This window comes from Salmo salar, chromosome 12 (genome assembly GCF_965601325.2).
Source record: "Salmo salar chromosome 12, fSalSal1, whole genome shotgun sequence".
Taxonomy (NCBI): Eukaryota; Metazoa; Chordata; class Actinopteri; order Salmoniformes; family Salmonidae; genus Salmo; species Salmo salar.
In genome coordinates, this window is record NC_138302.1 from 25,249,243 (window position 1) to 25,261,253 (window position 12,011).

General features: G+C 44.7%; 1 protein-coding gene across 1 annotated transcript; it reads right to left on the reverse strand.

The window, feature by feature from the left end:
• Positions 1-267: 267 nt before the first annotated feature.
• On the reverse strand, positions 268-4,298 carry LOC106564549 (ATP-sensitive inward rectifier potassium channel 12). Its single transcript, XM_082958769.1, has one exon. The coding sequence runs from the start codon at positions 4,225-4,227 to the stop codon at positions 2,680-2,682; it is 1,548 nt and encodes a 515-aa protein (XP_082814895.1). The 5' UTR covers positions 4,228-4,298; the 3' UTR covers positions 268-2,679.
• Positions 4,299-12,011: the final 7,713 nt, after the last annotated feature.

A 12,011-nucleotide genomic window follows, 5' to 3' on the forward strand; every position in this document is an offset into this window, starting at 1 on the left:
TAACCCTCTCTCCCTTACTCTCTGGGACGTTTTAAAAGACAACCTGCCAAATAAAAACTCTCTGTACTGAGCTATTTGAGTTCGACACAGATTTGGGGTAATACCCCAGTTTTGGTTCAGAAAGAGAGAATCGTAAGAAAGACAGGTGTGTGTATGGGATTACCTCTGAGTCACTGAGCTAGAGAACAACAACCCCCTGCCTTCACATCACACACACTTCCCCAAACCAGGCCAACCAATGAGCAGTCAGTAACAGGTGGTCATCAACATGGGGTCAGTTTGACCTTTGACCTTTGGTACTGATGGGAAAAAATTGTGTGAGAACAGAGCAGAGTGTGTCAACCAGAACAGCTACTGGTGCTTGTTTATTATTATTATTATTAGACATTTATTAATTCATACAAAACAGCAATTAAAATATATATATTTTTTTTTAGATATTCCTTTTGATAAAATACAGAATAAAGTGCTCGTTATTCTTTATCTGGACAATACATGTTATTTCCAACTCAGTTTCTGTTCAGATTCATTGTTTTTCCATCATTTATTTTTCTGTCATAAAATATTTTCTAATTTTGGAATACATAGCTCATGTATCAAACATGAACAGTAATATACCTTAAGCAGGAAGACAAAATTACCATGGTTTCTAATAGGTCTGTAATGTTACCAGTATCGCAATATTCATTGGAAACACAAAGCAGACCAAACTCTTTGGTTCTTAATAAAAAATGTATGTAAATTATTGGGTGCTATAGCTTGGAAAATAAATAAATGTGACTCTGAATGACAACATAATTATGTTTGTTTCTGTCACGACTCCTACCTAAGGTGGCTCCCCCTCCTGCTCGGGTGGTGCTCGGCGGTCGTCGTCACCGGCCTACTAGCTGCCACTGATTCCCTTTTGTTTCCCCCCTTTCCGTTATTGTTTGCACCTGTTCTGTGTTGGGCTGATTAGCGGGGCTATATTAGTTAGTAGGCCCGCCTGCTCTGTGTGCGGGATTGTTTCTCTGTATTTTAGCTTGTGGTCACGCTGATTGTGTTTATGATCTAGTGCGTGGTTTTGCGCCGACTGTTTTCTGTCCCCTGTGTTTGGGGCACTTTGTTTTGTGTGAGCTCTGGATCGCTGTTGGGGTGGCTTGTGTTTCACCGTTGTGCTCATTAAAAGCCACTACCCTGTATCGCTGCTTCCTGCGCTTGATTCCTCACCCACTACGCCCAAGCTTTACAGTTTCCAACATTACGGATGTTTTCCTGAAGAAGTTAAATCCGCTTCATGCTTTGTTTCCTTGCCACAATATTAATGAGTATCGTGATATTGTTATCATCCCGGCCCTAGTTTCTAAGCATGAAAAATTATATATTTACAAACAGAAAATCGTTTTTTAATACCACATCAACTTAATTTGTCGTTTTGAAAGAATGAATGACTCATGACAGATATCTGTAAATGAAAAAAACTGTACCGAGATTTGGTTGAATGGAACCAAAAGTCACTTCACAAAGAACATTATTCCAAAGAATATATACAACTGAATATTGAATACAATAAGGATGCATTTAAGTCTTGCGCTATAAAATGCAAATTTAGACTCATGTACTGAACGCAACTATCTTTAAAAACAAAAAGAAACTCAAGAGAATAATAAGGTCATTCAACCTTCCTTCATCATTGTGCTGCAGAATTCTTTCCTTCTCTCTCTGAGGACTTTGGTTGGATACACAAAAAGCAGAGGAACTGTACCAAGGGCACATAGTTCATTCGGGACACTAGACATGAGAGTCTTCTATGACTGATTCGCACTACAGGGCCGACCCAAACCACAATGTGCTGGTTTCAGGGCTGTAGCCAGGGTCTGCGTGTTAGTGAGGACATTTTACTGCATTTCTATACAATTAAAAAACTCTAAAATGCTATTTGGAGAAGAGCAAAAAAAAGGACCTAAGCCATTATCACTATGGTTTCTGAAGCTTCATTCACGTCAGTCGATCTACAAACGCATAGCCTAGCTACACAATTAGCCGCTACACATGAATTAACTCAGCACCAGGATTAAAAACGATCCTTTATTAGGTACTGAGGGACCTGTTAGCAGAAATTATTTTATTAACAAATGGTAAAGCATTAAAAAAAAGTTTTGAAATGTTCCTGCAATTCTACAGATTTTGACATGACTTATGATATCTGAGTGAGAGTGACTAACAAAATCAATGGGGGACCCCTGGAGGTCAGGGCCCCTGGGCACGTGCCCTATGTGCCCAGTCAGTCATTTGGTCATGATTACTACAAGTTTAGTCTAGACTAACTAGACTAATTGACCTATTTTTATTTTATTTTTAATGACATGGGCTAATTGAGTGACTGTCAGTGAGTGACAGAGGAAAACTGGAGCAGCCAAGTTTCAAAATCACACCTTGTGTATTCTACTATTCTAACTCTCAACAGTAAGTTCAGACCCAGAATGAGTTCCCCAAAAATACATATTTATTTTAATTCTAAAAAAAATGAACTAGGTCTGGACCGCGGTGTCCTCATATGTAGCTACGGCCCTGGCTGGCTTGGACATTTTCCTCTCACAATATCCTTTCTAGCACAGTTCCAGCAACTTTAGTGGATGCGTAACCAGGCCAGCACAGGATTGTCTTGTCTCAGTTTGACTCTATAGTGTGAATCAGTCACTACACTCCTGATTCCCTCCTGAAGCCCAGCGCATCAAGAGCTATAGCCGGCTGCAGCCTGTCAATCTGATTGTCCATGTCCAGCACACACAGCATGTTCATGTCCACCGCTACCTGGTCCTGAAATCTCTCCTGGAAGATGTCTAGTTGCACGTCCCTCTCCTCCCCCTCCCCGTCGTCCCTCCCCCCCAGCATCACACCCATCTCCCCTTCCTCCTCCCCCTCCTCCTCCCCGCAGCACAGGGCCACCTCGTTCTCGTAGCAGAAGGCGCTGGGGGAGTGTGGAGGCAAGAGGTGTAGGCCGGAGGACTTGGGACCGAGAGGGGACACTGACCGGGTAGAACTAGAGCCGGAGGCAGACGAGGGGGAGCGGGATCGGCCCGTCATTTCCCGGAGCTCCCTGGCGCTGCAGTGCGGAGTAGCTGGCACCTCGTAGGTCTTGTGGAAGCGGGAGTAGTCTACCTGGTAGCGGTGCTCCTTCTCGAAGACCACAGGCTCGAAGCGGTGGCCCCACAGGATCTCCCTGGCCAGGTAGGAGGAGCGGGCCTGGGTGGTCATGGCCGTGGCCTCCACCATCCCCTCCAGTATCACCACGATCTCAAAGTCCTCCGTTGTCAGGTCAGCGCTGCTCATGCAGTACAGCGGGCTGTTCTCGTTGATCTCATGGACCACGACCAGCGGAGACACCAGGAAGAGGCGGTCCAGGCCCTCGTCGTAGCCCACGTCGATGTCCGTCTGCTCCATGGGGAGGTACTCGCCTTCAGCGGTGACGTGCGGCCGGATGAGCTGTGCCCGGACGTGAGCCTCCACGATGTGGCTTTTCCTCATGTTCCCCAGGCGAAACATCAGGCACAGCTTCCCGTCCCGCATGGAGATTACCGCGTGGTGCGAGAACAGCAAGGTCTGCGCCCGCTTCTTAGGTCGAACCATCTTGGCCATGATGGTTCCGATCATGAAGGAGTCGATGATGCAGCCCACAATGGACTGGACCACCACCGTAGCCACCGCCGCCGGACACTCCTCGGTGACGCAGCGGAACCCATACCCAATGGTGGTCTGGGTCTCTATGGAGAAGAGAAACGCTCCTACGAAGCCTTGGACGTGTAGGATGCAGGGCTTCCACTCCACCCCTCCTCCCTCCAAGCCGGCCAGAGGCCCCTCTCCCAGGCCGGGTCGAAGGTCGAAGTCCCCATGGGCCAGGGCCACTCCCCAGAAGACCACACCGAAGAGGAACCAGGAGAGCAGGAAGGTAGAGGTGAAGAGGAGCAGCATGTAACGCCAGCGGATGTCCACGCAGGTGGTAAATATGTCGGCCAGGTAGTGTTTCGTCTTGTCTTCCATGTTGTGGAAAACCACGTTGCACTGGCCGTTCTTTTTCACGAAGCGGCTCCGGACATGGTTGGGCCCCGTCGTGGAGATCTGGCGGCCGTTGTTGACAGGCTCTGTTGCTCGCAGGGCTAACGAGCTGCCGCCTCCTCCTCCTTCTGACCCTCCTCCTCCACCACCTCCTCCGCCCCCCATACCTCTCCCAGTCATATTGTGGTGCATCAGGGGACCATGGCCATTGTGGAGGCCCAGGGTAGAGATCTTGAAGTGGTCTTCATCGGTGGCTACGATGCTGTATCTGATGTGAAACAAAAACCCAAACAAAATACATGAGTTTAGAGAGGAGGGTGATGGAGACATGGCAGGTTTAAGAGTTAAAGGCCCAGTGCAGTCAAAAACATGATTTGCCTGTGTTTTATAGTCCAAGAATAGACAACAAGGATAGGCTTTTAGAGGCAGGAAAAGGGGGAGAAAAAGAGCTGATTGTCCTATTCCCCAGTCCTACCTGTTGACTCGCACTGCTCCCATGGCACCAGTGATCATCAGGCTGTGTCTGTGTGGGCAGTATTCAGGGCCGCGGTGGCCAGTGCCAACCATTAAAAGAGACCAGCTTGGTAGGAGGCTGTGGGCAGAGGGGCAGGAGGACAACAGCCTCAGGTCTAAGGACCCCTTGGAGATATCAGCGTTGCCTCCTTCTGATGCATTTCCTGGAATGACAGCAAATCAGAGAACAGTATGAAGTTTTATGGTCATTCAGAATCACAACACCCAATGCACAGTATTCCTACATCTACACATGTCATGCAGGAGGAGGGTGGGATAGTCAACTCTCTTCATGCGTGAAGAAAAACAGACAAATATTCATCATGATGGTTATAGATTGAGTCCCTCGGAGCCGGTCGCCCGAGGCCCCTTTATGTCAGCATGGGGTGGAACACACTAACAGACATAGGAGGGGCCAAAGGTCTGAAAGAGAGAGGAATCTGTGCTGAACTACTGTTAAGGGAACAATTGATCTGGTGTTTGGCTTGATGACAGGGTTAGAGGCCGGGTGACGTAGTGGGTTAGAGCTAGTACCCATTATGTGATCGCTAGACTATCAGGGCGACCAAGGGAAAGCGTTGCATAACAGCCGTAACAGGTTTGTAGCTGCACGCTATAGAACAGCAGCACTGGATGGTTTGAAGTGAGGTGTGAAGTCAGCTATGTGTAAAAAAATACATGTCCAACTGCTGTAGCTTACTAAGGCGCTGTGACATCACTGTTGGGTCAATGAAACTGACACGTCGACACACGTCAGCAAGGATTTATTAAAACACACAGACTTGAGCGCGAGTGCACACACATGCGCACGCACGCACACACACACACACACACACACCATACACACACTGTCCACAGACTGACAGGATTTAGCAGGGTTGTTTTTTACCTTTGCGTGACAGTCTATGGCAATTTTCTTCCCTCCCAAATAAACACACACACACACACACACACACACAGCAGATGGACAGATGTTGCTCCTGCCGTGTGCTTATTGGCTGGATTGAGGATCCAGGATCCTTCCCAACTTAAATCCTCAGTAAGAGGCTGGGATAGATTACGTCAGCATTGTTACATATCAACCACTGTAGCAGCTGGACCAAAGGGGGTGAGAGAGTGAGTGAGTGAGTGAGTGAGTGAGTGAGTGAGTGAGTGAGAGAGAGAGAGAGAGAGAGAGAGAGAGAGAGAGAGAGAGAGAGAGAGAGAGAGAGAGAGAGAGAGAGAGAGAGAGAGAGAGAGAGAAATCCAGGGGGCTGACATGACATTATTGACAACATCACACCAGTGCCACTGTGTCTTAAGGGGTGTTTAGTGTACACAGTGTTAACCAGGGTCAAACGTATCAGGTCTTTCCATACCACTTCCCGAGGATCCTGGGAGTTTGATTCGACAAGAATGTGTATCTGAGTTAGGTTGGAGGAGAAGAATAATGCATATGAATGGAAGACTGTGACAGCTTGAGATTCTCAGTTTGAGAGTCTATGGGATAATGCCAGATCATAATGAATCCATCGCCAAGGACTGAGGAAACAGTAGTCTTTTCCGGTCAACCTGATTCCCATTGAGACGTGAAACTCAGAATGTAGCCATACTGTTAACCATATCTTCACCATCGGAGGATTCCAAGACATATAGATGCACTACAGATCTAGAACATTTTGTAGAATATACAGTACCAGTCAAAGGTTTGGACACACCTACTCATTCAAGGGTTTTTCTTTTTTTTTAACTATTTTCTACATTGTAGAATAATAGTAAAGACATCAAAACTATGAAATAACACATATGGAATCATGTAGTAACCAAAAAAGTGTTAAATTAATCAAAATATATTTTATATTTGAGATTGTTCAAAGTAGACACCCGTTGCCTTGATGACAGCTTTGCACACTTGGCATTCTCTCAACCAGCTTCACCTGGAATGCTTTTCCAACAGTCTTGAAGGAGTTCCCACATATGCTGAGCACTTGTTGGCTGCTTTTCCTTCACTCTGTAGTCCAACTCATCCGAAACCGTCTCAATTGGGTTGAGGTCGGGTGATTGTGGATGCCAGGTCATCTGATGCAGTACTCCATCACTCTCATTCTTAGTCAAATAGCCCTTACACAACCTGGATGTGTGTTGTGTCCTAGTCCTGTTAAAAAACAAATGATTGTCCCGCTAAGCGCAAACCAGATGGGATGGCATATCACTGCAGAATTCTGTGGTAGCCATGCTGGTTAACTGTGCCTTGAATTCTAAATAAATCACGGACAGTGTCACCAGCAAAGCACCCCCACATCATCACACCTCCACCTCCATGCTTCAAGGTGGAAACCACACATGCGGAGATCATCCACTCACCTACTATGTGTCTCACAAAGATACGGCGGTTGGAACCAAAAATCTCAAATTTGGACTCATCGGACTAAAGGACAGATTTCCACCGGTCTAATGTCCATTGCTCGTGTTTCTTGGCCCAAGCAAGTCTCTTTTTCTTATTGGTGTCCTTTAGTAGTGGTTTCTTTGCAGCAACCATGAAAGCCTGATACACGCAGTCTCCTCTGAACAGTTGATGTTGAGATGTGTTACTTGAACTCTGTGAAGCATTTATTTGGGCTGCTATTTCTGAGGCTGGTAACTCTAATGAACTTATTCTCTGCAGCAGAGGTAACTCTGGGTCTTCCTTTCCTGTGGCATTTCTCATGAGTGCCAGTTTCATCATAGCGCGTGATGGATTTTGCAACTGCACTTAAAGAAACTTTAAACGTTTTTGAAATTTTCCGGATTGACTAACCTTCATGTCTTAAACTAATCATGGATTTTCATATCTCTTTGCTTATTTGAGCTGTTCTTGCCATAATATGGACTTGGTATTTTACCAAATAGGGCTATCTTCTGTATACCACCCCTACCATGTCACAGTACAACTGATTGGCTCAAACCCATTAAGAAAATTACACAAATTAACTTTTAAGCAGGCACACCTGTTAATGGAAACGTATTCCAAGTGACTACCTCATGAAGCTGTTTGAGATAGTGCCAAGAGTGTGCAAAGCTGTCATCAAGGTGAAGGGTGGCTACTTTGAAGAATCTCAAATATAAAATATATTTTGATTTGTTTAACACTTTTTTGGTTCCTACATGATTCCATATGTGTTTTTTCATAGTTTTGATGTCTTCACTACTATTCTATAATGTAGAAAAATAGTAAAAATAAAGATAAACCCTTGAATGAGTAGGTGTGTCCAAACTTTTGACTGGTACTGTTTATAGAGAGTAGGATGAAAATGGCACCCTATTCTCTACATAGTGCACTACTTTTGACCACATCTCATATGGCTCTGGTCAAAAGTAGTGCACTATATAGGGAATAGGGTGTCACTTAGGACGCAGCCAGAGACAGTCAGGAACCACTAGTCCCTGAGGGAGAGCAGGAGTAATTAAATGTTGATGATAGTTATTAGCCGTTTCCATAGGAACCTCTTTCCCCTCCTCGACGCTCTGATTTGCCGTGTCGAGCGGGGATGATTTAGCACGAGGCACCGCCGCCGAGGTGAAGCGAGAGGGTAGAGACACCAGAGGTGTAAGTGCTCTCCTGAGTGACTGAGTCACATACAGGACTGATTCACTTAAATGTGGGTAAAACTGAATCACACAGAACAGAGACAAACACCCAGATATTTCAGCGCATTTACATTTTGGCAGACGCTCTCATCCAGAGCGATTTACAGATGTGAATACATACGTTTTCATACTGGTCCCCCGTGGGAATTGAACTCACAACCCTGGCGTTGCAAGCGCCATGCTCTACTAACTGAGCACACCGACCATAACCTACTCCACAACAGAACCTACTCCACAAGAGAACTCTACACAACACAATACTTTTAGGGCCTAAAATTGTCAATATGTATATGCAGCTCAGATATGCCTTGAATCCGGAAACACTTAATCCCAGGGGAAATTAATATGAATGGATGAAAGTTTGTGTGTGTGTGTGTGTGTGTGTGTGTGTGTGTGTGTGTGTGTGTGTGCGCGCGCGCGCGTATGTGTGTGAGCGCGCGCTCGTGTGTGTATGCATGTGCGTTGGCGTTTGCATGTGCGTGTGTAGTAATCTCCTAATCCAAACTGTGGTATGAAAGGTGGATGCAGTCAAGCGACCTGGCTTAAATGTTCTTCTTTAATCTGAGACTGACATTAAAAGGAGAGAAAGAAAGGAAAAAGAAAGTGAAGAGTTTAGGTGACAGCACAGGTCAGGGCATGCGCTTGTCAGGGATGGATGGATGAAGGGAAGAAAGAACCGGGGGTATAGAGATTATGACATCAGAGCGATGGGGTGTTACTTTTGATCCGGTTTAGCGGTGATTGGTGGCGTTGTGGCGTCGTCATCACTGAATAAAGCATTGTTATACATGATTATGGCAGACGTTATTGTAGGCAAGTAATAGGGATGGGGGAAAGTTATGTCCGTCTTTTTTTAATGGCTTTGATGGGAGCTCTATGAACACAGTATCTCATTCAAATATACACGATCTGCACGTCTATCATGAATGCACATTACTGTGTAAAAAACCCCCATATCTATGAAAAAATATGGGATGACGAGATATCCCATTCTTTGAATAGCCAATGATAAACTAAAATTAGACTTTTTTATACCACAGTGCAGGGTAGGCCTACGCACTTGCTAAACTATATCAAAGTTGATGCTGACGTGTAGAGCTGTCCAGTGCTGAAATCTGTTCCCGCGCATATAGGAAATAAGAATGTCTGAATATAGGAATTAAATGTCCATATCTGATTTCATTTTGAGTCTTGCAAATCAAACCTCTCAGGATATCCAAACTGGCACGCCACATCGCCTACGGACTAATCAATAAAATATGTCACACAATTAGGATTTGCCTGCGCATCATTTACAGTTGATTGACATTATAGGCCAGAACAATGCGTTACGTTAGCGGATTCATTGATCCTTTTACAGTGTTTGTCTGAAGGACAGTGAACAGCAGAAAATAACAGGTTTCACTGGGCTCTACAAAGCGAGGAGTTCATGTCGTGACATAATACTGGTGAAAACAGACAAGATTACTCTGCAGTTTATTTCGGGGCCGTAACCAGTGTATGAAGTGAGCTTCGTCGAAACGCTGCATGTTAAAAACAACAAACTCTTCGACTAGCCAACCTAAAAACCAACCAATCTAAAAGAAAAACAGGTCAAGTTCATGACAACTTGTCCTGTCAATGGAAAAGTGTTTTTGCCTATGAAAAAAACTGTCAACGATTAGAATAAATACTCACCTTTTAATGGCAATGTTGTTAGCTACTTGAAAAACAACGTTGACATCCTCTCCAAAATAAAAAATAAAACACATCCTTAATGTTCTGTCCTCTCTACGAATTCCTTTTTGCAGCCCGTTTCATTGTCTCATAACGTTCATTTTGAAACTTTTTGTCTTTGAATCCTAATATTCTTCCAATGTTCTGTTTTATTGCTTCATTGCATCCCACTCAACTGCTCGCATTCGCTCTCTCTGTTGGACTCGCACTTCACTCAATAAGCGCTCGGACCCTGTGTATGTGAGGTGCGCACGGCACATCTCTCTGTCCCTAGCTAGCTGTGGGTGGGAGAGAGAGGGCGGGCGGGAGGGATGGAGCGCTTGTCACTTTGATTATGTCCCCGTTTACGTGGAGTTGTGTTCCTGAGAGTGTAGGTGTGCTTCCCTATTATTTACCGCCCGCGCTACAGATTTTTATTAGACTGGCCTCCGGAGAAGAAAACAGGTTGCTATGCATTGCTCGGATTTTCAGTGAATTCAGATCAGTGTTAGGCTGTACATGCGAGCTGTCTTTGTGCGAGTTTGAAGCTGTATTATTGAACTGTGAATAGATTTATAGAAATAGGCCTAATAAAAAAAGTGAACGACAAGAAGGTGGTTGATTAAATATCCCTGTTGTCGACAAATACAAACATCATGTAACGTTAGAGTCGCATTTACAAATGCAGATTCTTAATTTGATCACTCTTTTGTGGCTGAGAATTTTCTTGCACCGCAGGAAATCCAGATGAGCTTCGTGATTTACATAAATCCACTGAACACCCACACTAACACACTGTTATATTAATTAACAGTATTGCACTTTTCATGTAGCCTACTTTTAGCCAGCTAATGTCCTAACCACCGATCCAACAACGTTATGGACTAAACGTTCAAATCCCGTTGCTGCAGGATTATTTTGTTGCGACATAATTGGTCAAATGATGATTCTACATATATACGTAACAAACCAGCTGAAGAGGGGGTGTGGGGTAAGAAACAAAGTATCCCTAGTAACCTAGTGTGAACAGGCAATTGAAATCGGATCCCAGTGTTGCATTGTGGAGCTGTCCAGAGCAGAGGTGCTGAAAACTACTTAAACGGAAAACGGATACTCCCCGAACTACCACCACCCTACCGTGGCCTGCCTGGCTGGCTGTCACATACATTTAGCCTCCAGGCCAGTCTCAGCACCCTGCTAACAATCACCACCTCATTTGCTTTGTCATTGATTAGAGCAATATTTTACCACAGGGAGTCTACTGAACCAGCGATGGAGACCTGCAGAACTTTCTCCTAGCTGCAATAAGTTCATCCAACTTTATAATTTCCATCAAAGACACTACTGTTCATAGTTTAATTTATAATTCATATTTGTATTGGCATCAGCAATGTCTCTTTTTGCAGAGAAATATAGTTAGTTATAATATTTCAGACAGACACAATTATATGCAACTTGATAGTTTCTATGGATACCTTTCTTATTTCCTCTCTCTCTCTCGCTCTCTCTTACTTGTCTCAAGCAAACATTTATCTGAAATTATACAGTTGAAACAATTTATTTTTAAAACCCAAGTTCTCTTCAGCCAGACGTGGTGGGTGTTCAATGTACCGAGAGAGAGGGATAAAGAAAGACAGATAGATAGATGATAGATAGATAGACAGACAGACAGACAGACAGACAGACAGACAGACAGACAGACAGACAGACAGACAGACAGACAGACAGACAGACAGACAGACAGACAGACAGATGGATAGATGGATAGATGGATAGGGAGAGAAAGGTGGGAGACAGAGAGAGGAAGAGAGAGAAAGAGAACGAGAGAGAGATGGAGAACGGGGTGAAACAACAGTGTAGGTCAAGGTCAAGAGGGATTAGGGGTTCTGTTCAATCTGTATCGCTGAACCATTACAGATTGTGTGATAGAAATGTAAAGGCAATTTCCCATTGAGCTGACATATTCAGCCTTTACTGTGAATGCGGGCTCAGCTAATGCGAGACAATTACGCTGCGAGTCAATGCGAGTCAAGCACGCTTTAATACTGAACTTATGCAATATGGATTGAATAGAGCTCTAAATGGGGTGGGAGTGGGGAAGAAATGTGTGGGTGGGTTTAGATTCTAGAAGACAGCGGAACAAGGATGCTGCAACTAATGAC